Source organism: Cervus canadensis, chromosome 32, assembly GCF_019320065.1.
Source record: "Cervus canadensis isolate Bull #8, Minnesota chromosome 32, ASM1932006v1, whole genome shotgun sequence".
In the NCBI taxonomy this organism is placed as follows: Eukaryota; Metazoa; Chordata; class Mammalia; order Artiodactyla; family Cervidae; genus Cervus; species Cervus canadensis.
The window spans coordinates 21,248,649-21,275,393 of NC_057417.1; the positions used below are offsets into that span (position 1 = coordinate 21,248,649).

Sequence of the window (26,745 nt, forward strand, 5' to 3'; positions counted from 1 at the left end):
CTTCCTCCTGCCACGTCAAGCCCTGACTCATTATTTTAACTCCCCCCGAAACACTGAGCACCCTCCAGTGCTCTGCTGCCCGGCCTTCTTCTTTTTTTTCTGATGAGCTGCTTGGGGATGGCCTTTGCCGTTGTGCTGTTCCTGACTGGTGAGTGGGGGTCCTCGGGGCTGTGAGAAGCCTTGTTGTGGGTGGGGGGAGCAGTGGTCTCTGCCTGGCAGGGCAGGCAGGAGGAGCTGAAGGAAAAGGAGAGGACTCTGTCCAGTCTAGTGTGGTGGGAGGAATAGCCTGGAATCTGGGGAGGGGCAGGAGCCGGGCAAAGCTGAGGGAAGTGGGCTCATGGGTTATGCTTGGGTGGAAGGTGAGCTGCTCTCCAGGTTGCCCATGGCTTCCCTCTCCCTTCCTCTCCTGGGGGCCCTGGAGTGGGTGCTGGAAGTGAGGGGTGTCTGCCCCAGGGCCCCTGGGAGGGGAGGCCACACCATCCACAAGAGATGGGAAGACTTTAGTTTAGATGGCACCTCCTTGGTCCTGCACATCTCCTGAGTCTTTCCAGCTTCTCTTGAGAAATGGGAAGGTCTGGCTGCTCTGGGTACCAGAGCCTGGGAATGGCTGCCCCCTTTATCTCCTGGGGCTCAGACCCGCCCACTTCACTCTTTGATGTTACCTGCCTGGCCCCTGAGGCACCTGAGTCTGCATCCCTTGGTATCCTCTACCTGTCAGATCACAGGGGCTGCTTCCAGACTAGGAATAGAATCACCCTTTGTGAAGAAGATGTTGGATGTGAGGCTCCCTTGCATGTGGCCTCAGTAAGGACCAGCACCCTAAACATCTGGCCTCTGCCCAGAGCCCCAGGGTTCAGGTGTCTGGACCCTCCTTGTCATTGCCTGGCCTGATGCCTGGTCTCCTTAAAGCTTCCCTACTCTTGGGGTTGGAGTCAGCTCCTCCATCCAGAGACAACCAGGCTTCTAGGAGGAATGGAGAGGAAAGGTGATTGGTTGTGGGAGAAGCGGTTGGGAAAAGCTCTTGAAATGTAAAGTGTCTGCCCCTGGGGCTTTCTAGCTTAGCCTCTGGGATGAGTCAAGAATCTGGAGATTGAATTGGAATCCCAGCTGTGTCAGTGACCTGCTGCGTGGTTCAGAGTCAGTCAGTAAATGCTAAAGTCACCTGCTAAGGGCCGGGCACGGTTCCGGGCACCAAGACAAGGGAGGTGCAGTTGTCCTTGTCCCCTTAGAGCCGGGCACCAGGAATGAGGACATGGAGAATACAAAATGACAAATAACAAGTCACAGAATTCTAAGTCTGTTCCCCAAGCCTAATGGAAGATGCAGCAGGACGGTTTTTAAGTGGAATGACCATACGCCCTAGTTTGCCTGGAGGTGGTACCAATGTCCCTGGTATAATTATTAATGGTGCCCCCTTCCCTCTTGGAAGGTCCCAGTTTAGACAATAAATTGTACAGTCACTTTATCTTTAAGGAATATTCCTGCTCTATCTAACCTACCAGGAGGTGACTGGCCTAATTTCAGACTGTGGGTGAGGCGTATTTCTCTGGATGGTTGCCCTCTGTATTGTGATTAGACTATTTTTAAGGGAGAAGGAGACACGGGAACCACACAGGTGGCAATAATCAGAATGCCTTTCTCCGGGGCAAATGGGGAACCAAGGCTGAGCATGGTGGGTGTCAGGACCCCGAGAAGTCAGGGGTCCAAAGGAGAAGGGGCTTCTCTGACTGTTCTCCCCAACCCCACCTCCCGGTATTCCTCAGGCCTGGCTTCTTATCATGGATTCAACTTGGATGTGGAGGAGCCCCTGGTCTTCCAAGAGGACGGAGCCAGCTTTGGCCAGAGCGTGGTCCAGTTTGACAAATCTAGGTAGGCCCCGCCCACTTTCCCCAACTCCGCCCCCTTGGCCTGCAGGCTGGCATTCTGATTGCTACCACCTGGAGGAAGGGCCGCCTGGGCTACAAACCTGTCCACAACAACTGCATGAGGCGGGCAAGGTTAGGTCTGCTGTACCTGGCTTGCCCAGCCTCTAAGGATTTATGCTGTATTCCTGGTGCATGAAGGAGTGTGACACTAAATAGCAAATAGGAAACACAATGACAGCAGAGATGGAGGGCCCGTAGAAGAAAGGGAGATAAAATCTTTTTTCCAAGAACAGGAGGCCTCATAGTTTTATTTTGCATTGGAATCGGCAAATTATGTACCCACGCTGCCTCCAGAAGGGCACATTCTCGGGTCCCAGAGACAGGGACCCAAGGAGTTGAAGTCACAATGTGAGGCGAGCATAACCAAAGTCTGGGAGCCACAGGAAGGGAGACATGAAACCCAGGAGGGAATTCCAGGAGGACTTCACAGAGGCGGTGGCACTGGCAATGAGCCTGAGAGCACAGGAATTTCAGTTAGCCAAGAAGGAGCACACGGAGGTCGTTGAGTCCTACATGTACATCCCTGCTCCTTTCTCCCTCGACTGGCAGGCTGAGGACTTGGAAGCAGACGTCAGGCCCTAGAGTTTTGTTTTCTTTGTTTTGAACAGGGATTGATATGCATGAATCTAGAAGGTCCAACTCAATAAATTTTTCACATAAAATTTTCACATCCAGGTAACAACCACCTAGAACAAGATGTAGACTCTCTCCAGCACTTCCCCTCACTGGCTTCCCTTGAGCCCCACACGACCACACAACACCCAACAAATCCAGACAGCTTCTGTCCCACTTACCGTCAATTTGTGTTCAGGCCCTATTTTTTTAAAAAATGAAACTCTTGATTGTCTGCTGTTCACCAGTACTTTAGTCCATGGGGTTGCAAAGAGTCGGACACAACTGAGTGACTTTCCAATCAAGTATATAATATATATTGGATGACATTCTGATTGCTACAAAGCTACTGTTTTTCCTGGTTTCTGCTGAGTGATAATGAAAAGCTTGAGCTATCATGTAAAGAATGGGTTGGGGTATAAAAAGAAAAAAACCTGTAGGTCAATAGTTTAAGACTAAAAGTTTATTTAGCCGATTGTGCCAGAAGAAACCAAATGGCTACGTCTCCAACCACCTGATTCAGTGTCATCCTCAAATCTTAGACAAACAAGGATTTCAGGTTTCCATAAGGGAATGGTCCTCTAGAATGAATCTTTAAATGCCGATTCAACAAGTCTTGAGTGACTAATCAGTTAAAATACATTAGTACTTGTCTAGTTCCCTCATCTGAATAGCGAGATTGTTGGTAATGAGAACATTTTTCCAAATTAAAAAATTCTCTCCTCTCAAGGTGTTTTGCAAATAAACAGTTGCATTTATAAATGGATGTAAATGATATGAAGCAGTTTCTGATACAGCTGCTTTAAATTAAATTGTTTATCATATTTAAATTATTCAATTTGGGAATTTCCTTGTGGTCCAGTGGCTAAGACTCCATGCTCCCAATGCAGGGGGCCCAGGTTCAACCCCTGATCGGGGAACTAGATCCCACATTGCTGCAACTAAGACCTGGAGCAGCCAAATAAATAAATAAAAGTGTAAATAAATAAATAAATAGTCCAATAATTACAGAATTATCTATTGGCTTCAGGACATTTTTCCATTTAACTTGAGGTGACCTATTTCTTGGAACAATGGCTCTCTCAGAATGATGGCTCCAAGGAGACAAACAGCACTGACTTGAGGTTGGGAAATGCTATTTTTGTTCTGAACAGTTTTATTCTGAGTGAATGTTAAAACACACACATACACAAACTCTCAAACTATTTGCATACACAAATACATGTATATTTATATATACGCACATGTACCCAAACAGACAAACAGAAAGCCCAGCATGGCCTTTCAGCCTCTGTGGGTTAGACTCAGGCTCTGATTTTGAATAGCCTCACACAAGCTGGGGCCAAGAGCTCCCCTCATGAAATCTCACTTCCCCATGACACTTCTTCACCCAAAGTGCCCCATACCCCCACCCCTCCCGCAACTGTCTGTCCTGGTTGTACTTCCAGACTGGTGGTGGGAGCCCCCTTGGAGGTGGTCACAGTCAACAAAACGGGACGTTTGTACGACTGCACGCCTGCCACCCGTGGTTGTCAGCCCATCTCGCTGAACAGTGAGTGACTCGCCCCAGGGATTGGGTCCTTCAACCCTCCTACACCGGACTGCCCCCTCCTCAGCCTCCAGCCCAGACTGTCCCCCCAGGTGAGGGTGTACCCGTGGGTGTGACCCTGTGTGTCTGCCCTCTCAGCCACCTCAGAGGCTGTGGACATGTCCCTGGGCCTGTCCCTGGCGGCCTCCACCCATCTCTCCCAGCTGTTGGTGAGTGTTTCTGGGTCCCTGGAGGGTCTTGAGGGAGAAACAGAGTGACGGGGCGGGCAGAGGAGGCTGGGGCTGAGGGAGAAGGAGGGGGCGTGTTCTGGGGCCCCCCTCACCCACACGGGCCTCTGCCCCCAGGCCTGCGGCCCGACTGTGCACAAAGCCTGTGGGGTGAACATGTACATAAAAGGCACTTGCCTCCTGCTGGACTCCCACCTGCAGATCATCCGGACGGTCCCCGCCGCCCTGCCAGGTATGTCCCCCAGAGGCGCCAGTTCTGGGTGGAGCACGTGCTGGAAACACTCATGCGAACAGAGCATGAAACTTGGGTCTCCACCTCCTGAGTCTTTGTTTCCTGGGCCTCTTGTGCCCCGGGCCCCCTCCCAGAGGGCCTGGCAAGCTCAGCAGGGGCTGGGGGCACAGTCTGGCCTGACAGGAGGTGTAGTCACAGCAGGACCCCTAAGCTGGGCGAGCCATGATGACTCTGACGGGGTGGGAAGAAGCCTCAGGGTGCTGCAGGAGCCATGAGGGTCCCACATCAACCAACAGGTGCTGGGGTGCCTCCTGGTTTCCAGAGGAAGGGCTTTGGGTGGTGAAAACGTGAGGTGAGGACCGTAGATCCAAGAATCCAAGAGGGAGGCAGTCCTGGGGCATTCTGCTAGGCTGCCAAGACACCCCCAGACTCACTCTTCCCCTTACAAGGGCAGAAAAGGACCTGATCACAGGGAGTGTGAGGCACAGTTTTGCCAGCACTGATGTCTCCCACAGAGAATGGTGCCTAGGTGGTCCCTGCAGCAGTCTCTCTCTCTGAGAGTCAGTCTTTTTTCTTTCTTTCTTTTTTTAAATTTATGGCTGTGCTGAGTCTTTATTGCTTCACTGTGGTGGCTTCTCTTGTTTCAGAGCATGGGCTCTAGAGTGCATACACATCTCAGTAGTTGCAGCACATGGACTCAGTAGTTGCAACTCCCAGGCTCAAGAGCATACGGGCTTCAGTAGTTGTGGTGTATGGGCTTAGTTGCTCCGAGGCATGTGGAACCTTCCCAGACCAGGGATCGAACCCAAGTATCCTGTATTTCAAGGCAGATTCTTAACCATTGAGCCACCAGCAAAGTCCTCTGAGGGTCAGTCTTTACAAGTTCATCTTCTGTGTCCTTGGGCAAGTGGCTTCATTCTCTGGGCCTCAGTTTCCTCATTGGTAAAATGGAACTTAATAATTGAGGTGGTTATTAGGATTAAAAAGGTTTAATATACATGTCTAAGTGGTTAGACTCCAGCCTGGCATGTGTATGTGATTGCCTTTAGGACTGATTTTCTAACTGAAGACTATCTGTTTGGACCAGGAGGCAGGCACAGATAAACAGCCCCGTGCATGGCATCAAAGGAAACAATGGGCCCCCAGTGAGAGCCAGGGGCCACACAAGGCCCATGTTTTGTTGTTGTTGTTGCTTACTTATCCATTTATTTATGGCTGCACTGGGTCTTCACTGCTACGCAGGCTTTCTCTAGCCGCACTGAGTAGGGGTCACTCTCTAGTTGTGGTGTGTGGGCTTCTCACTGCAGTGACTTCTCTTGTTGCGGAGCACGGGCTGTAGAGCTTGGGCTCAGGACCTGTGGCACATAGGCTTAGCTGTCCCACAGCATGCGGGTCTTACCACCCGGACCAGGGATTGAACCCATGTTCCCTGCATTGGCAGGCAGATTCTTAACCATTGGACCACCAGGAGAGTCCCAAGGCATATGTTTTGGCCCAGAGAAAACACAAACCCAGACTTTGTGGGCTTTTAGCCAAAAGTGAAGCAGCAGCAGAAATAGCCCCCAAAGTTGTGAGGGTAGAGTCTACAGAGGGGACAGAGAGAGTGGCCAAGACTCTTGTGGGTCCCAGACCCCACCAGGGATGTCTGCAACAGGGCAGGAGAGGTGGCTTTGAACACTAAGTGGTAAATGTCTTCTCTTAGATGTTTCAGGGGCTCATGAGGTGTGATGTCTGATGAAAATGGGACATACCTGTGTAAAGCTGGTGCAGACAAGGCAAGTTTGACTAGATGTGGAAGGACTGTGTGCCAGGCAGTGTTGGGTACTGGGTGCTGGGTGTGCATCACCTTCTAGGTCCTCATAAGATCCTCTTGGAGGCCAGGATGATTCCCGTTTTATAGATGAGAAGACTGAGGCTCAGAGAGATGAGTTTCCACTTTAGGAAGTGGCAGAGTCCAGAGCTTGAACCAACCTTGCCTGATTGGCTTGGTTCTTTTTCCAGAAGGCAATCAGCTACAGCCAGGTGCCTGCTGTGGGATACAATAAAAAGGGCAAGAAACAGAAGTGATGTTGCAAGGGAACTGGCCACAGGCCTGGTCTGAGAGAGCATGTGGAGGGGAGGGGGATTTTGTCATGCAGCTAAAACAGTGGGTACAAGATATGGTTGCAGAAAACACCAGCTACCCAGCTTGGGAGCACCTGACCACACATTCAGCCTGCCGTGTGGATGGCTGGATTTCCTAGTGGCTGGATTTCCTAGTCTTCAAGGAAGTGGGGAGGAAAGTGACCTTCCATTCTTCCATTTCTTCTCAGCACTGGTGATGGTTGAGCAGGCAGGGTGGGGGAGGAGTGAGGAGCTGGGAGAAGGCATTTTTGCTTCAGTGACCTGAGGCCAGCTGCCACAGCTCAGCCTCACACCTCAACGCTGTGGTGGCCTGATCTCCCAGCACCCCGAGACCAACACAGGATGTGGGGTGCTGGTAGAGGCATCAGCTGGGTTTTGCACGGAGACCACAACCCCCTACGTAAGTCTGGGGACAGCCTGAAATGTCTTATTTTCTTCATGTGCATATACTGTGTCTCTCCACTACTGTGTGGACTCCACAAGGGCAGGAATGAGATTTTTTATAAAGCTTTGGTCTGCAATCAGATTTCCCTAGAGATGGACTCTGAGGCTCCCTTGAGAATATTCTCAGGAGCAACCCCCATAAGAGTATGAGGGAAGCAGGACTGAGGAGATGGAGAGGGTAGACTGGGAGAGGCCTCAGTCTCGCCACCGGGAGCTTGGAGAATGGCTGGGTACAGGTTGCCCCCTGGAGCAGGAAGTTTAACCTTGGGCAAGACACCTCCCTTTTGAGTAGGGTGACACCTAGGAGAAACTCCACTGGGAGCCGTTGACAGCCAACTCCCTACAGCTGGGAATGAGCACCTCCATCCTGATGGGGGACAGGTCTTGGGAGCACACCTTAGCATCTGCTCCAAGTGTGTCCTTGGGCACAGAAAAATGCCTGGAATATGGTGATGATGGTCATAACAACTACCCTTGTGGGGCGCCAAGCCCTGTGTCTTAAGTACTTTATGGACATATTCATTCCTTTTTTAAACTGGAGTAGGACTCCTTTACATTGTTCTGTTAGTTTCTGCTGTAAAGTGAGTCAGCTATACCTATACATGTGTCCCCTCCCTCCCGAGCCTCCCTCCCACTCCCCCACCCCACCGCTCTAGGTCATCGCCGAGCGCTGAGCAGGGATCCCTGTGCTGATTAGGACACAGCGTGGGAAGGAGAGGGTGGGACGAATGGAGAGAGTGGCACTGACATATTCTTTCTTTTTATCTTCGCGATAATCCCATGGGTGCCCAGGTGGCTACGTGCTAAAGAATCCATCTGCCAAGCAGGAGACAGGGGTTCGATCCTTGAGTCAGGAATGTCACCTGGAGGAGGAAATGGCAATGTTTAAGTATCTTGCCTGGGAAATACCATGGACAGTATTCAGTCCATAGGATCGCAAAGAGTTGGACACAACTGAAGCGACTTAGCGCACGCGCGCGCGCACACACATGCATGCTCCACAGTATCCCTGACGTGTGTAATCAATAAATATTTGTTGACTAACAGAGTGAGGGGCCCACCCGGCCCCCACACTCTACTTCTTTCTCCCGTTTTGTAAGCCTTGTGGGAGGAGGGGAGAAACAGGGACTCTGCTAAAGGGAGAAGGGGCTGAGACAACAAATTTGGACCTCCTCTGTGAATAGTGTGGGGGTTGGTCTCTGCGCCAAGAATGGCTCCCTGACTCTGTGGGGCAGAAAGGGTTTCTGGGCCCCAGGAAGTGGCTGCGACCCACACATGAGTTTCTATTTTAAAAATTTATTTATTTACTTTTGACTGAACTGGGTCTTTGTTCCTGCACGCAGGCTTTCTCTAGTTGCAGCAAGCAGGGGCTGCTCTCCAGTTGTGGTGTGCAGGCTTCTCATTGCAGTGGCTTTTCTTGTTGCAGGGCACAGGCTAGGGTGCATAGGCTTACTAGTTGTGATGCACCCCTTAGTTGCCCCGAGGCATATGGAATCTCCCCGGATCAGGGATCAAACTCATGTCCCCTGCATTGGCAGACCACCAGGGAAGTCCCCTCAAACATGTGTTTCTGATTCCTCTCTCCCTCTCTGCAGAGTGTCCAAATCAAGAGATAGACATCGCCTTCTTGATTGATGGCTCTGGCAGCATTGACCGAGCTGACTTTAAACGAATGAAGGACTTTGTCAGAGCTGTGATGGACCTGTCCAAGGGCACCGACACGCAGGTGAGGACTAGGCCCTCTGAGGCCTGGGGAGTGGGATGGGTGAGGGTCTACCTCTGGGAAGGCCAACCTGGGAGGCTGCCTGGCATCACTGGGGGCTGGATCAATAGGCCTGTGCCTTGAGGAAGCTAGGGTCCAAGGTCAAGGCATGGTCACCATGCAGGGCCAGTTGGAGACCTGACCTGAGAGGAGGTTCCCCCATCACACTTACTATTTCCCCACATGCCACAGGAAATAGGTTTTTGCTATTTAAATACATTGAAAGAAATATCAAATAATTTTGCTGTGAAATTTGACTGAAGGTAACTTGGCCAAATTCTTTATCATGTTTTCCATATAACTCATGATTTCTTTATCTTATTATTTTATTTCCCAGTAACCAGTGTGTGTGTGTGTGTGTGTGTGTGTGTGTGTGGTGTGTGTTGTATAAATTCTTGTTGCCCAAATGTCCATGGGATTTCCCAGGCAATAATACTGGAATGGTTTACCATTTCCTTCTCCAGGGGATCTTCCCAACTTAGGGATCAAACCCACGTCTCCTGAGTCTCCTGCATTGGCAGGTGGATTCTTTACCGTTGAGCCACCTGGGAAGCCCATAAATTCTTGAGAAACAAGGAAATATAGACTTCAAATTGATTTTGTATATTATAAAAAAATTTTTTAATCTAAATTTAACAAATATGGTAGTCAGCAAGGTTATTCTTTGTAAACTATGAAAGAAGCAGTATTTAGCTCTGATTTTCCAGTTTTCTTTTTCTGGGTTTCAATATATACTTGTCGGGCCTCAAAATCACGTGGAACATGGTTTGTAAGTGCAAAATTATTCCAAAATTTAAAACTTCCTTAAAAAAAAAAAAAAAAAAAAACAACTCCTGAACTCAACGGCCCTTTTCTTGGCCTTCACAGTTCTCGCTGATGCAGTATTCAAACCTTATGAAGACTCACTTCACCTTCAGCCAATTTCAGACCACTAGGAGCTCTCGGAGCCTGGTGGATCCCATCGCCCAGCTGAATGGTCTGACGTTCACAGCCACCGGTATCCAGAAAGTGGTGTAAGCTCCAACCCCCGCTGCCTGAAGATGAAAGGCTTCCCCTCCGCTATCTGGCGCTGGGTCTACCCAGCCCTTTCTAGTGTTTGAAGGAGGATCTGGAGAAAGGGCTCACGGGGAAGTGAGGGGGCCGCAGGCAGTCTTCCTGGGGTGTTTCTGGTCCCATCACTGGTTGCACCCTGAGCCAGGGTGAGGGCCGGACTCCTCTGCAGTGTGTTTCCCCTTTGCCTGGCTCTGGATTGGCTGGACTCTGAGCCCATCTGGGTTTGCTTCTCCGTTCCCATCCTGGCTCCCAGGTTGCTACCTGGGTCACCGTTGGAGTAATCGGCTTTTTCTAAGTCTTGGAAAACTGTCACATGAGGATAAATTCACAACTTGGTTGGAAGGATTAAACGAGATAACGTGAGCGCAGTGCTTCTGCCCAAGAAGTGCGAGATAAACAGCTTTGGATTTTATTTAAAAAAAAAAAAAAATGCAGCTCCTCTTTACCTCCCTGGAAGGGACTCAGGAATTATCGCCAAGTGTCTTCTTTGCACCTTTCTCCCCACTCAGCTCCTTTCTCTTCCTCATCCCTCATCCATTCTTGCTCTCTATATACTGCCCAACACTGGGGGCCAGGTGGCCCAGGAAGAAAATGGCTTAGGTGCTGGGGCCAGTAATTTTTGTCAATATGAATGCCTGAGTCTCAGGGTACCAAGCCTCCCGGGTCTCTCCAGAGGAGCTTCTAGTGCTGCAAATGATTGCTTCCCAGAGCTCAGTAGAGTCACCCCCCTCTTTCTTCCTTGACAGGAGAGAACTATTTCACAGAAGGAATGGGGCCCGTACGAATGCCAGGAAAATCATCATTGTCATCACAGACGGGGAGAAATTTAAAGACCCCCTGAAATACAGCGACGTCATCCCTGAGGCAGAGAAAGCCAACATCATCCGTTACGCCATCGGGGTGCGTCCCTTCCTCTTGGCTCCCCCAGACTCAGCCTTCGCCTCCCCCAGGAAGAAGGGCTGGCGGGCCCCTCCTCCTCATGTGCCTCTCTGCCGCAGGTGGGAGATGCTTTCCAGGCACACACTGCCAGGCAGGAGCTGGACATCATTGGCTCCAAGCCTTCGGATGAGCACGTGTTCATGGTGGACAACTTTGCAGCACTCAGCAGCATCCAAAAGCAGCTTCAGGAGAAGATCTTTGCAGTTGAGGGTAAATGGGGAGTGAGTTTAGGTGTCGAAATTGAAAGAGCCAAGACCCAACTGTCCCCCACAGTCCCGAGGATCTGTCCCTACTTGTGTTGTTCTTGTTGAGTAGCTCCGTCGTGTCCGACTCTTTGCGACTCCGTGGACTGCAGCACTCCAGGCTTGCCTGTCCTTCACTATCTCCCAGAGCTTGCTCAAACTCATGTCCAGTGAGTCGGTGATGCCATGCAACCATCTCATCCTCTGTTGCCCCCTTCTTCTCCCGCCCTCAATCTTTCCCAGCATCAGGGTCTTTTCCAATGAGTTGGCTCTTCACATAGGTGGCCAAAGTATTGGAGCTTCAGCATCAGTCCTTCCAGTGCACATTCACTGTTGATTTCCTTTAGGATTGGCTGGTTCGATCTCCTTGCAGTCCAAGAGTCTTCCTTCTGGATCCCTACTCTAGCTTGCCCCAAATCATTACCCAGAACCCAAGCCCCAGACCACATTCTCCTCTCTCTGCTCTGAATCCTCACGGTCTCTAGGTCTCTGGGAGCCTGAATGACCCATTTCCCCCACAGGAACCCAGTCGACGGCAAGTAGCTCCTTCCAGCATGAGATGTCTCAAGAAGGCTTCAGTTCCATCCTCACAATGGTGGGTGGAGCGTGTGCTTGATTAAGAGTCTCAGGCACCAGCCTGGGGCTGGGAGCCGGGACTCAGAATAAACAAGAAAGTGGACTCAATCCTCAAGCTCACTGTCTAGTCTGGGAGAGACAGGCAGGCAGCGAATATAGGTGCTAGAAGCACAGCAGAGAACTGGATTGCTGAGGTCCCTGCTCTCCTGGAGTGCATAACTAGTGGGAGGAGATGATAAAAAACAAAGAAATGAAAGACTTTCAGACAGTGCTAAGCACTGCCACAGAAAAAAAGAGGTGATCAGAGGAGGGCTAAGGAATAACCATTGAGGCTGAATGATGCGAAAGGGTGAGGCCTGGAAATATCTAGGGAGAGATTGCTCCAAGTAGAGGAAACAGCAGGTGCAAAGGTCCTGAGGCAGGAATGGGGTTACTACACTAGAGTGAGAGAAGGGCCAGCGCAGCTGGAGCAGAGGGAGCTAGTGGCAGGATGGAGAGAGGGCTGGAGAGTTAAGAAAGACCAGGTCATGAAGACCAGAGAAGTGACGGTCAGTTCAGTTCAAAATAACGATAGAGACAGACAATTGTCTGAAAGGAGGTATGTGTTCAAAATTTCCAGAAGGATATTATCCAGAATAATTTTTATTGATGTATTTATTTGCCTGCACCACATCTTAACTGTGGCATGTAGAATCTAGTTCCCTGACCAGGGAATGAACCCCGGCTCCCTGCATTTGGAGTGCAGAGTCTTAGCTCCTGGACCACCAGCGAAGCTCCTTACCCAGAATAATTTTGAGGGCAATTGAGGGGGACGGAGAAATGGAACAAAGTTTGTCATGGATTAATCAGTGATGCCAGGTCACAGGTACTAATGGGTTCATTACACGTTCCTTTTGACTTTTGTATATGTCCTAAATTAGCCATAATCAAGAGTTTGAAAAGGCAATAAACAAAGTATTCAGAGGAGGAAATGCCTAGCACTTTCTGAGGGAGCCCAGGAACATCTCACAGACGAAACTTTGAGGTTGACTCTTCTGGAGAGAGGAGCTGAGTCCCAGAAAAAGGAGAGAGGAGTGTCCAGGTCAGAGGGTTGGTGTGTTCTGGAACACAGGGTAACTCCATAGACTTGATTGCGAAGGATACTAAATGCCACCCTCGGTGGTTTGGTGACAGGGAGTCACCTTGGTTTGCCAGCAGGGTAGCGGCTGCACATTTGGGTTTAAAAAGCTCAACTCTGGGACAGCAGATGAAGCAGAGGAGAACAAGCGAGGAGGCAGAAAGACAGTGGGTGAGAGGCGCTGGGGTGACTCTGACAGTGGCAGTGGGGATGGACTGAGAGATGTAGGAGTCAGGAACACGAGGTTGCTGATGAGAGCTAGAAATGACAAGAGAGAATTCCAGATGAGTGGGCGGAGTCAGCGGCAGGCATTTCTTCCGAATAGGCTGTCTTCTTCCCACCTGCTCACCCTGGAATCCTTTCCTCCCAGGATGGACCTGTTCTGGGGGCTGTGGGGAGCTTCAGCTGGTCTGGAGGTGCCTTCTTGTACCCCCAAAATAAGAACCCCACCTTCATCAACATGTCCCAGGAGCACGTGGACATGAGGGATTCTTACCTGGGTGAGACAAGGCTGCGGCTGTGGGCTGGGCAGGAGATGGGCTGCCTGGGAAGGACAGGGGCCCGGGGGTGGGGGATGAGGGGACAGGGCTGGGGAAGCCTCGGTGCTGAGCCCTGGCACCTTCAGGTTACTCCACAGAGCTGGCCCTTTGGAAGGGGCAACAGAACCTGATCCTGGGGGCCCCCCGCCATCAGCACACCGGGAAGGTGGTCCTCTTCACCCAGGAGTCCAGGCAATGGAAGCAAAAGGCTGAAATCACAGGGAGCCAGGTTGAGTGTGGAGGGGGTCTCCAGGGGCAGAGGAGGAGGAGAGGAAGGGGGTGCAGGGCCTATGGGGGAGGTGTTGGTGTCTGGGAAGAGGTGGGACTTGGCCCAGGGAGCATGCCCCTGGCAGAGGGCAGACAGGCTGACTCCAGACTCTGCCCTCCAGATCGGCTCCTACTTCGGGGCCTCCCTCTGCTCCGTGGATGTGAATGGAGATAGTAGCTCTGACCTGGTCCTCATCGGGGCCCCCCATTTCTACGAGCAGACCCAGGGGGGCCAGGTGTCTGTGTGCCCCTTTCCCGGGCGGGTGAGTAGCTGATGAGACCCGGGCTGGGTGGGATCTGGGTGTGGGTGGAAGGGTCACCTGGATTGAGCCCTGACACCATTCTCATTCTGCAGAGAGCTAAGTGGAAGTGTAATGCTGTCCTGCGAGGGGAGCCCGGCCACCCCTGGAGCCGCTTTGGGGCAGCCCTGACAACGATGGGGGATGTGAATGGGGACAGGCTGGTGGATGTGGCCATTGGGGCCCCGGGAGAGCAGGAGAACCAGGGTGCTGTCTACCTGTTCCACGGAACCTCAGAACTGGGCATCAGCCCCTCTCACAGCCAGGTGAGGCCCCCCAGCCTTCAACCTCTTCTGTTCACCTCCTTTCCCATGTCTTAGGTTCACTTGATGCCACCTCTGGTCCAGTCTCAGCGGTGACCATTCCCCTGCCCCTTTTAGTGGTTTATTTCCCTGAATTGCCCCTGGCCCAGCTAAGCATAAATGCTCTCTCTTCTTCTCCTTTGACTCCAAACAGACTTCAAACTGTATGAGCCGCTTAGCGGTTAAGAGATCACAGGCCCCAGGTCAAATGCCTGACCAGCCCTGTGGGCTGTGTGGCTTTAGGCAAGTGACTGACTTGGCCTCTGTGAACCCTTGATTTCCTTTTGTGAAACATAAAAAGATGAGCAAATTCCATTGACTTCTTGTAAAGATAACTCGAGGACAGCACTAAACTGTCCATTCCTCCGATATTTGTGAATGAACGTATAGAGGATGAGTAAATGAATCTGTTATGCTCTCTTCATTATGTTTTGATTTTGTCATTAACTTGTATCCTCAAGGTCCTCATTGGACCAAAAGTGCTCCGATCTCTGTCTTGGGACCCTGGGGACCTCATTTTGTTTGCTCTCCACTCCTCTCCTCCTTTTTTTAAATTTTATTTTTATTACTACTTTATTTTTTGGCTGTACCCTGTGACATGTGGGATCTTAGTTCCCCAATCAGGGATCAAACCCATGCCCCCTTCACTGGAAGCGTGGAATCTTAACCACTGGACCACCAGGGATGTCCCCTCCACTCTCTTCAACCACTCTATTCAGTATCCTTTCCAAATCTTCCTTCTCAAACCTTTCCCATCCCCTTCCCCTGACTTGCACTTCTTTTTTCTCTCTCCGGCCAGCGGATCACAGGCTCCCAGCTCTCCCTCGGGCTCCAGTATTTCGGGCGTTCGCTGAGCGGGGGTCAGGACCTCACGAAGGATGGGCTGGTGGACCTTGCTGTGGGGGCCCGGGGACACGCATTGCTGCTCAGGTGACCACTTCCCCCTCCCCGCCACCTGTCCCCTGTGCCTGATTCACCAAGCCGCCCTCTCCCTTGTTCTCCCCACCGGAGGCCAGAGGGTGGTCCTCAGCCCCTCATGCACCCTCAGGAGCCTGCCGGTGCTGAAAGTGAACGTGACTATGAAATTCACACCCCCGGAGGTGACAAAGGCTGTGTATCAGTGCTGGGATGAGCTGACCACCACCATGGAAGCTGGGCACGCCACAGTCTGTCTCACCATCCACAAAAGCTCACAGGATCGCCTAGGTGAGCTTCCTCCTGGTAGACCAGACCCTTACCTCCCAGAGGCGCCCCCCCCCCAGCCCTATCCTCAGGACAGGATGGAGCCTGGAACCCAGATCTCACCTCCACATCCACCCAACTGCCCCTCTCCCTCCCTCTTCCCACACCCAGGCCTTTAGGTTCCTTCTCCAGGATACATCGGAGGTCTGCCCTCTTTTCCACCTTCCCAGAGGACAAGGCTTCTCCCTCCCACCCACTTTGAGCTGTGTCCGTGGCTATTCTTGCTCTCCCCCACCCACTCTGCACCGGGTGTAGTTACCTTGATTGGCCCTGAACACAGTTCACCACTCCTCACCCGCTCCCACGTTGCATTTATAAAGACTAAAATTCTTGCCCACTGTGAGCCCGCTGATTTGGCCCCTCTGCCTCTCCAACCTCCCTTACTCCAAGCACTCCCCCACTTTTTCTTTTCTGGCCACACCACGGGTCTTGCTAGATCTTAGTTCTCTGACCAGGGGTCGAACTCCTGGCCCCCCGGCAGTGAAAGCATGGAGTCCTAACTACTGGTCTGCAGGGGAATTCTGTCCATACACTTAAAAAATTTTTATTTATATTTGGCTGTGCTGGGTCTTCCTTGCTGCACGGGCTTTTCTCTAGTTGCAGTGCAGAGGCTTCTCTTGGCGTGGAGCACAGGCTTTAGGGCGCAAGGGCTTCCGAAGTTGTGGCAAATGAGCTCAGTTGCTTCACAGTGTGTGGGATCTTCCAAGATCAAGAATCAAACCTGTGTATCCTGCATTGACAGGCAGATTCTTCACCATTAAACTACCCAGGAAGCCCTCCTCCATATAATTTTTAATTAATGTACTAGCCTCCCTCTCCCTTCTGGTCTTAGACACCGTTCCCCAAATATGGGATTTTCCCCTCCCTACTTTTCACCTGACCCCTGCTTATCCTCTAGGTTAAAGCTCAGACAAGGTCCATCCAGGAAGGCATCTCTGATCGCCAGATCTGAGTTAGCAAGCCCTCTCTGGTACCACTGAGGATCTGGCCCTTGCAGGGATCACGCTGTGATGTTATGTCCTTTGTGCTGGTCTCCATTTCTAGGCTGCGAGCTCAGGAGGGCAGGGACCATATTTCTCCATCTTCTCCACCTGTATCCCAGCACCTGGTACGGTCCATGGCCCACAGAAAGTGCTCAGTGAATCTCCATTGCATGAAAAAATGAAAACAGAAACTTCACGTTTCTCTCACTTTCCATCTTCCGTCCCTTCTGCTTCAGGTGACGTCCGATGCTCTGTCACATATGATCTGGCGTTGGATCCAGGTCGGCTGATTTCTCGTGCTGTTTTTGGTGAGACCAAGAACTGGACTTTGACTCGAAGAAAAACCCTAGGGCTGGGAGAGCACTGTGACTCCATGAAGCTGCTTTTACCAGTGAGGATTGAGGGTTGAGGGAGAGGGAGGAAGGAGCCCAAGGCCAGCCTCTGACACCTCCACTCCCTCCTGAATGAGGCAGGAAAGGCGGGGAGCCTGGGGCGGAGAGGGGAAAGTTGGGGCTGCGGAACCGGGTTTCTGAGGCGTGGATGTGGTGTAGCCAGTAATGAGGAGGAGAACAGGTCTTTAAAGCCCCTTCTTCTCCAGGACTGTGTGGAGGACATGGTGAACCCCATTATCCTGCGACTCAACTTCTCCCTGGTTGGGGAGCCCATCGCCTCATCTCAGAACCTCCGCCCCGTGCTGGCTGTGGGCTCCCAGGACCTCTTCACGGCCTCCGTGAGTCTTCCTAGGAAGTCCCAGGGACATTCTGACTCTCGCTGTGTCTCTGTGTGCTGCAGAACCTAGGGTGGCTCCCAGATGCCCACGAAACCACATCAAATCTAACATGCTTCCACCCCATTACCACAGCCCGGCCCAGCTTGGAGCCCTACCCACATCTCAGCTGATTATCCACTTTGCCCCAACATAAACTCTCTGGTTCTCATTCTGCAGACCCTTCAAACTTTTTATTTTTTTAAGCTCACATTTTAATTTATTTAATCTTTTTTTAATTTTGACTGTGTCACTTGGCCCATGGGATCTTGGTTCCTTGACCAGGGATCAAACCTGCACCCCCTGTAGTGGACTATGGAATCTTTTTTTTTTCTTTTGAGGTACAGTTGAATTGGGCTTTCCAGGTGGCTCTAGTGGTAAAGAACCTGCCTGCCAGTGCAGGAGATGTAGAAGACGAGGATTCTTCCCAATCCCTGGGTTGGGAAGATCCCCTGGAGAGGGGGCATGGCAACCCACTCCAATATTCTTGCCTGGAGAATCCCATGGACAGAGGAGCCTGGAGGGCCACAGTCCATGGGGTCACAAAGGGTGGGACACAACTGAAGTGACTTAGCATGCACACACACACATAGTAGAATTACAATGTTGTGTTAATTTCTGTTGTACAGCAAAGCGACTCAAATTATCCATACATATACACGCTTTTCATATTCTTTTCCATTATGGTCTATCACAGGATATTGAGTATAGTTCCCTGTGCTACACAGTAGGACTTTGGTGTTTATCCATTCTGTATATACCAGTTTGCATCTGCTAATCCCAAACTCCCAACCCAACCCTCTCCCTTTCTCTCCCCCTTGGCAACTACCAATCTGTTCTCTATATCTTTGATTCTGTTTCTGTCTCGTAGATAGGTTCATTGGGGTCATATTTTAGACTCCACATATAAGTGATATCAGGTGGTGACTTCACAATCATTTCTAGTCAGATGCAATTTTTTAAATCGGAGGATAATTGCTTTCCAGTATTGTGTTGATTTCTGCTGTACAACACGAATCAGCTATAAATATGCATATACCGCCTCTCTCTTGAGCCTTCCTCCAGCCCTCCCATCCCACTCCCTAGGTCATCACAGAGGACCAAGCTGAGCCCCCTGTGTTATATAACAGGAAGCATGGAGTCTTGACCATCAGCCTGCTGGGGACGTCACCCAACTTCTCTCATTTCTACCTCTGTGTCTTTGTCCATGTTGTCTGTCTTTCTTTTTCATGCTACAGCTCCTTTCTGTTTTCAAGAGGAGGCACCATCAAGTGACTACAGGTCCCTGTAATTGCTCACAGTGTTCCTAGTAAGGGCAACAGAACAAGCAGATGAAGACATGGTTTGGCAGTTGATTTCTATACCTTTCCTGCATGTCATATTTCTTATTTGGAAAAACATCTTCTCTCCACCTCAAAGATCTCCTCTCCTCCCCAGAGCCCCAGTCTTATCTCCTTCTCTTTTGAAAACCACTGCTCAGCACCTGTCACTTCTTCTCCGGCCTCTTACCGTGTCATGGTGATGCCAGGCCAAATACCAGTGCTGATAGCCATCTGCCTCTACTTCTGTGGATCCCTCGGGGCTGTAGGCTCCTTGAATGTAAGAACCACCATGTCTAATTCACCTGCAGTTGCCACCTTTCCGAGTGCAGAACGTGTCTCGTTATTGACTATTAATAATGTTTGCTGAATGCTTGTTCCAGTTGAATTTGACTCCTCAACTAAATGTTACGTTCTTTGAAGCCAAGGATCTTGTCTTCTCTTTCATATATATTCTAACTACCCCTCCCGCACTGTCCACCTCACCTCTTTGCCAGAGTCTAGGACAGTGAGTGCTAGAACAGAGTCTAGCCCAGGGTAGATGCTCAGTAATGCTCAGTGCTGACGAGTGTTCCTAATGAGACTGGGGATGGACTGAGACACGGATGGGAAGAGAATGTACTGTTTTGCTGCAGCTCCCCTTTGAGAAGAACTGTGGGCAAGATCACCTTTGTGAAGGGGACCTCAGTGTCAACCTGAGCTTCTCAGGGTGAGTGAGTGCCGTCTCCTTTCATAGCCATACACTAAAGCTTTGGGGGCCCCCATTCTCATAGGATGGGAAGTCCCTCTGTTTCCCTTTGCCTCTCCTTCTAACGAAGAAGTGCTTTTTTATTTATTACTTTACAATATTGTATTGGTTTTGCCATATATTAACATGAATCCACTTTTGATTGGAAGGTCATCAGCATGTAGCTCATGCGTTCCCACAGCCCTGCCCCTACTCCTGATTCAATTCCAACCTACTTCCTCGGAGTCTCTCTCCCAATCTTGTCTTTCCTTGTTCAGGTTGGAGATCCTGGTGGTGGGGAGCTCCCTGGAGCTCAATGTGATAGCGATGGTGTCCAATGAGGGCGAGGATTCCTATGGAACAGTGATCAGCTTCTACTACCCAGCAGGGCTGTCCTATCGACGCACGTTAGCAATCCAGGTAAACAGCTTCCTTGGCCTTCAGTGGCTGGGACCTCTCTCCTGCTCCGGGTTATAATAGGTTCCTTTAATTTTTTCTATGATGAAATATACAACACACACAAAGAGAGAAGTGCACAGGGCATATATATAGTTTAATAACTAAATATTAAGCAAACGTCTATGCAATTAACATCTAGATCAAGAAATAAAGCACTCCAAAGGATTTTTTAAAATAATAATACATTTAAAAGATGGGAGGATTTTCCTGGTGGTCCAGTGGTTAAGACTCCGCACTGCCAATGCAGGGGGCGGGGGATCAATCCCTGGTTGGGGAACTAAGATCCTACATGCTGTGTGGCAAAGTCAAAATATTAATAAAAAGAAAAGAAAAGAAATAAAGCACTTCTAGAACCTCCAGAAGCCCTTTATATAACTTTCCTCATCCTAACCTCATACTCTCTGCAAAGGTAATCACTATTCTGCCTTGTAATACTCAATTCCTTGTATTTCTTTACCACCCATAAATATATCCCTAGATAATGCTGTTGAGTTTTGCCAATATTTGAACTTTATATAAATGGAACCATGTTCAGTTCAGTTCAATTCAGTCACTCAATCATGTCCAACTCTTTGCAACTCCATGGACTGCAGCACGCCAGGCTTCCCTGTCCATCACCAACTCCCAGAGTTTGCTCAAACTCATGTCCATCGAGTCAGTGATGCCATCCAACCATCTCATCCTCTGTCATCCCCTTCTCCTGCCTTCAATCTTTCCCAGTATCAGGGTCTTTTCCAATGAGTCATTTCTTCACATCAGATGACCGAAGTATTGGAGCTTCAGCATCAGTCCTTCCAATGAATATTCAGGACTGATTTCCTTTAAGATTAACTGGTTTGATCTCCTTGCAGTACAAAGGACTCTCAAGAGTCTTCTCTAACACCACAGTTTAAAACCATCAATACTTCGGCACTCAGCTTTCTTTATCGTCTAACTCTTACATCTATACATGACTACTGGAAAAAGAATAGCTTTGACTAGATGGACCTTTGTCAGCAAAATAATGTCTCTGCTTTTTAATATGCTGTCTAGGTTGGTCATAGCTTTTCTTCCAAGGAATAAGTGTCTTTTAATTTCATGGCTGCACCACCATCTGCAGTGATTTTTGAGCCCAAGAAAATAAAGTCTGTCACTGTTACCATTGTTTCCCCTTCTATTTTCCATGAAGCAATGGGACTGAATGCCATGATCTTTGTTTTTTGGAATGTTCAGTTTTAAGCCAGCCTTTTCACTCTCCTCTTTAATTTTCATCAAGAGGCTCCTCGCTTTCTGCCATAAGGAAACATATTGTATGTTCCTTTTTTCTGAAACTTTTAAAGTATTGTTGATTTACAATCTTATATTAATTTCAGGTGTACAAGATAACAATTCAGTATTTTATAGATTATATTCAATTAAAAATTATTATAAAACATTGGTTATATTCCCTGTGCTGCATAATATATCCTTGCATCTTTTTTATTTTATAAACAGCAGTCTGCACCTCTGACACTTGATCTGTATGCTTCTCCCTTCATTCTTCTCCCCACTGGTGACCACTAGTTTGTTCTCTAGATCTCAGTCACTAAAGCATGTCTGACTCTGCGACCCCACGGACTGCAACACACCAGGCTTCTCTGTCCTCCACTATCTCTTGGGAGCTTGCTCAAATTCACGTCTGTTGAGTTGGTGATGTTATCTAACCATCTCATCCTCTTCTACCCCCTTCTCCTTTCCCAGCATCAGGGTCTTTTCCAAATGAGTCAGTTTATCATATCAGGTGCCCAAAGTATTGGAGCTTCAGCATCAGTCCTTCCAATGAATATTCAGGGTTGGTTTCCTTTGGGATTAACTGACTTTCCTTCCCTAGATGGTCTTAATTTGATTGTGGTTGATTTTTATCCAACCTTCCCTTTGTATTTAGTATTTTATGTGTGTATCATGTTTAAGAAGTACTTCCCGACTCTATGGTTGTAAAGACCTTCCCCTCTATTATCTTCTAAGAGATTTATAATTTTGCCTTTTACATTTAAGTCTTTAATTCAGTTGGGGTTTATTCTAATGTATGGAGTGAGGTAGGGATCCAGTGTTTGTTCATTTCTTTGCTTGTTTTGTATGGGCCAATTCTCCCAGAACCATTTACTGAGAGCTTCCCCTACGACTTTGCAATGCCACCACTGTTTTGCATCAAGCCTGTATATGCATGTGGCTAAGGTTTTAAAAATTCCTTCTCCTTTGAAGCAACCTGGTCAGCGTCCCCTGCGCCTGGCATGTGAAGCAGTGCCCACCAGAAACGAGGGCCTGAAGAGCAGCAGCTGTAGCATCAACCACCCCATCTTCCGTGAGGGCATTAAGGTCGGAGCTTCCCCCAATTCTCACTGATCTTCTCCCTCATCCTGACCCCATTTCCTTCCCTCTCTCCACCGTGGCCCTCCCTCTCCTCAACCCTTCCTTCTTCTCCCTCAGGGCACCTTCATGGTCACATTTGATGTCTCCTACAAGGCCACCCTAGGAGATAAGTTGCATCTCAGGGCCAATGTAAGCAGGTGAGCTCAGGCCAGGTAGGGTGTGTCCCTCTCTCTCCTGTTCCATGCTCCAGCCGGAGACTCTTCCTGGATTCCTTCCCAACCAGGCACCCTTCTCTCCCTCCAGTGAAAATAATAAACCTACATCCAACAAGACTACCTCCCAGCTGGAGCTCCCAGTGAAATATGCTGTCTACACAGTGATCAGCAGGTACTTAATCCCTGTCCTCCCCTTGGACCTTCCTCCAAACCTAGTACCTCCCCCTGCCAGCTAGCCTGTTCTTTTGAGGATGGGTATCTAAGCTAGCCCCTCTGATTTCTCACATAAGAATTCTTGTTGATCAGCCATATACTTGCAGCATAGCACCATAGCTTCCCTGGCGGCTCAGACGGTAAAGAATCCACCTGCAATGCATGAGACCTGGATTTGATCCCTGGGTTGGGAAGATCCCCTGGAGAAGGGAATGGCTACCCACTCCAGTATTCTTGCCTGGAGAATCTCATGGACAGAGGAGCCTGGTGGGATATAGTCCATAGGGTTGAAAAGAGTCCAACACAACTAAGCGATTAAGCACACCATGTCCCATAATTCTTTTTTTTTTTTTACTTATATTTATTTGTTATTTATTTGTTTAGTTTTGGCTGCACTGGGTCTTCACTACTGCCTGTAGGCTTTCTCTAGTTTTGGACATCAGGGGCTACTCTCTAGTTGCTGTGGCTTCTCTTGTTGCAGAGCATAGGCTCCAAACAAATGGGCTTCAGTAGTTGACACACACGGGTTCACAGGCCCTATAGCATGCAGGCTTCAGTAGCTGTGGTGCTCGGGCTTAGTTGCCCCAAAGCATGTGGGATCATCCCAGACCAGAGATTGAACCTGTGTCCCCGGCGTGGGCAGGCGGATTCTTATCCACTGCACCACCATATCCCATAATTCTCGGTTCTCCTCTGATGAATTGACCTGCTGGTGGGACACACACACCTTGCCACCCCTGTGCATCCCCTCTTCCCTCTCCAAGGTGCAGACTTCCTTTAACATGAAGCCAACTCTAGCCTTTGGGCCAAACACAAATATGCTGAGCTGAATCTACTAGATTAAGAGCTGAGGCTTTTCTGAATACTCTGAAGTGGGGAGCTTGTCTCCAACAGGATATGGTCTGTCACCACACAGATCAAAGAAAGGTCAGGTTTTCACACAACTCAGGGGAGAACAGAGACGTGAGAAACTGTTGGGATGGTTTGTACCAGCACAGGCTCAGCAGGCCACAGGAAAGGCAGGTGCAGGCCTGCTGCTCCGGTTCTGAAAGTGGGGAGGGAGCGGGGCCAGGCCAGGCTGGAAGCAAGACAAGGGGCCTCGCCTACCTGGCTAAATTCCAGAGACTTTAGAGTTGGTCAGAAGCTTATAATATTGCCATGGGGCAGAGTTCGATGCTGCTGCTGACGTACCAATTTTTAGGGGAACTAGAAAAGGGGGTCAAGCAGTGTCATTGCCCTTCCAAACTCTATGTGTGAATTTCCCCTTCTATCCATGGGAAAACACTAAAACGCACAATGAAAGCTTACAATTTATATACTTCTGACATGCCAGGCCTCGTGTTAAGTACTTTACAGATATTTACATAATTTAACCCTTCTATTAGTAGCAGTGTTAGTCACTCAGTTGTGTCTGACTCTTTGTGACCCCCAAGGACTGTAGACCACCAGGCTCCTCTGTCCATGGAATTGTCCAGGCAAGAATACTGGAGTGGGTAGCCATTCCCTTCTCCAGGGGATCTTCCTGACCCAGGGGTCGAATCTGAGTCTTCTGCATTGCCAGCAGGTTCTTTACCATCTCAGCCACCGGGGAAGCCCAACCCTCCTATTAGGTCTATGATATTGTTATACCCCCCTTTTAAATATTTATTTATTTGGCTGCACAGGGTCTTAGTGGTGGCATGCAGGATCTGTCAGTTGCACGTGTGAGATCTAGTTCCCTGACTGAGGCTAAAATTGAGGCTGCACAGGCACATGGGGACCATCATCGATCCCCTGGGTCACCCACTGGGTCCCTTCCCAGCAGACTAGGGTGCAACCAAGGATGGTCCCCGGGCTGTTTTCACCCATAAGCCCTCTCTCTCTCCAGGCAAGAAGAATCCACCAAGTACTTCAATTTTTCAACTTCTGACCAGAAGAGCACAAGAGAAGCTGAGCATCGATATCGTGTGAGAGGCCAGGGAGTATCCATGTCTGCCCCTCCTGTGGGGACAGAGGGAGCTGGTGCGGGAAGGATAGAGAAGAGCTGGGAGCAGGAGCCAGGAAAGGGGTGGGACTTGGGATGCTCCAGGGACCACAGTCATGTTTTGTCTCTGTCTTCTGCAGGTGAATAACCTGAGTCAGCGTGATCTGGCCATCAGCGTTCATTTCTGGGTCCCCGTCCTGCTGAACGGTGTGGCCGTGTGGGATGTGGCGTTGGTGGCCCCTTCACAGGTGCCTGCCTCCCTTCTGTCACTCCCCAGAGTCTGATCCCACAATGCCCATACCCTCCAACCAGCAGATCATCCTGTAGCTATTTCTCTCTTTCCCTAGAGTCTCCCCTGTGTGTCAGAGAGGGAACCTCCCCAGCAGCCGGATTTCCAGACCCAGATGCCAAGCAGTCTTGTGCTGGTGAGAAAGGTCCCACCGCAAGACCAGCTGGGCGCTAGGCTCCCGGGAAATGGATTGCTAAGCTTCAGAGCCATGTTTACATCCTCCAATGGTTTATCTATTCCCCATCCCCAAATCAGCTAGATTTCATTCTCTCTTGTGGTTCCTGCTTAAGTGAAGATCTTCAACTTCACTCCTTTCCTGTTCCCAGAACTGCTCCATCGCTGACTGCCTGAGGTTCCGCTGTGACATCCCCTCCTTCGGCATCCAGGAGGAGCTTGACTTCATCCTAAAGGGCAAACTCAGCTTCGGCTGGGCCAGCCAGGTATGTCCTTCCTCGACTCAGATGGGGCTTGAAGTGTCTGTGGCCCCCTCAAGCCAGGGTGTTTCTCTATCCCTGAGCTGCCTGCGTGCCCCCTGCCCCCTATAGAGCTAGTTCCCAGCTCTCCCCTTCTCTTTTGCAGTTGCTGCAGAAGAAGACGTTGGTCGTGAGTATGGCTGAAGTCACATTCAACAGATCTGTGTACACCCAGATTTCAGGACAGGAGGCATTTTTGAGAGCCCAGGTAGTGACCGTGTGGTAGGCAGTGGCCGGGCTGGTCAGAGGGCTCCTGATGCTAAGTCTGTGATGCTGAGTGGTTGGGGGGCGGGGCAGGGCTCGCAAGTTTGCAGAGAGGAAGGATGGATGGAGGCCCCTGGATGGGATCATCCCTAAGCCCATGAGGGCTTCTGTATGTCACCTCTTGAGGCAGAGCCTGATGAAGGAAGGAAGGGAGTTAAGGACTGGGAAACTGAGTAACTTCCCTGGTGGTCCAACGGTTAAAACTCCACACCTCCAATGCATGGATGCAGCAGGAGAGGGTTCGATCCCTGGTTGGGGAGCTAAGAGCCCCCATGCTGTATGACACAGTTTAGAAAAAAAAATGGGAATGTGGGAGGCCTGATACTTTCTGACCCCCAAATCCCCAAATCAGGTGGAGATGGTGCTAGAAGAGTATGAGGTCTACAACCCCATGCCCCTCCTTGTGAGCAGCTCCATGGGAGGACTGCTGCTCCTGGCCCTCATCACAGCCCTACTGTACAAGGTGAGTGTTTTCACCCCACTCCTGAGACCGCCAGCATCCCACCCTGCCCTCCCATAGACAGGATCGTACAGAGGGAAGAACTCAGACAATGGAGTCAGGCTGGTCTAGGTACACATTTTGGCTCTTACTCACTGTTTAATGTCAGGCAAGTTGCCCAACCTCTCTGAGCCTCTTTCTTCATTTTTGAAATGATAATAATGCCTACATCACAGAATGGCTGAAACAAGACAGAAATGAGGCCAGCATATGCAGAATCTATGAATGATGTGTACACATCAGAGCTTGGCACACAGCAAACACTCAATCGGTGATAGCTGTTGTTCACATAAGTGTTCTGACACACAAATGCAAGGCTGCTTAGTTCCCTTCTGTCTCAGCTTCCTCCTACTCCCAACTTCCTATTCTTCCCTCTTATCCAGATTTTCTGATTTATTTCCCTTCGTAGTGTGGCTTCTTCAAACGTCAATACAAAGAAATGATGGATAACCAGCCTGAAGACACTGCTGCACTCAACGGGGAAGATATCCACAGTGAGACCCCAGATCCACCTTTGTCCGAATAATCCACTTTCCCATTTATGTCTATTCCCATTGGCTGACCTTGGCTTCACCTACCAATCCACTTCCGGGAAAATAACTTCTGCGGGGACTGGCCCAAGCATCTTACCAGGTGCCAAGTCATCTTCCCAAGGGGTCAAAGGATTTTTATATTTTTCCATATCCACCAGACTTCTTCGGTGATGACCCACTTTTCACAGAAGCAGGCATGACGCCAGTGTGAATTCTCTTATGTATAAGAACTGTCACATTAAATGAGGATGCTTATAAGATAA

General features: G+C 49.8%; 1 protein-coding gene across 1 annotated transcript; it reads left to right on the forward strand.

The window, feature by feature from the left end:
- On the forward strand, positions 1-26,745 carry ITGAD (integrin subunit alpha D). Its single transcript, XM_043455994.1, has 30 exons — positions 1-148; positions 1,764-1,869; positions 3,986-4,089; positions 4,225-4,295; positions 4,431-4,545; positions 8,709-8,839; positions 9,743-9,888; positions 10,675-10,828; positions 10,927-11,077; positions 11,631-11,704; positions 13,173-13,302; positions 13,428-13,570; positions 13,731-13,871; positions 13,964-14,173; positions 15,009-15,139; positions 15,258-15,415; positions 16,671-16,825; positions 17,033-17,164; positions 19,155-19,228; positions 19,525-19,666; positions 21,926-22,039; positions 22,151-22,230; positions 22,337-22,420; positions 24,329-24,407; positions 24,565-24,672; positions 24,772-24,849; positions 25,040-25,153; positions 25,293-25,394; positions 25,803-25,913; positions 26,359-26,745. The coding sequence occupies exons 1-30, from the start codon at positions 103-105 to the stop codon at positions 26,473-26,475; spliced, it is 3,501 nt and encodes a 1,166-aa protein (XP_043311929.1). The 5' UTR covers positions 1-102; the 3' UTR covers positions 26,476-26,745.

Coding starts and splice junctions, on each gene's coding strand:
- ITGAD (XM_043455994.1), top strand. CDS start 103: ATGAGCTGCTTGGGGATGGCCTTTGCCGTTGTGCTGTTCCTGACTG. Junction 4,296..4,430: donor CCCATCTCTCCCAGCTGTTG/GTGAGTGTTTCT, acceptor CTCTGCCCCCAG/GCCTGCGGCCCGACTGTGCA. Junction 15,140..15,257: donor GGACACGCATTGCTGCTCAG/GTGACCACTTCC, acceptor ATGCACCCTCAG/GAGCCTGCCGGTGCTGAAAG.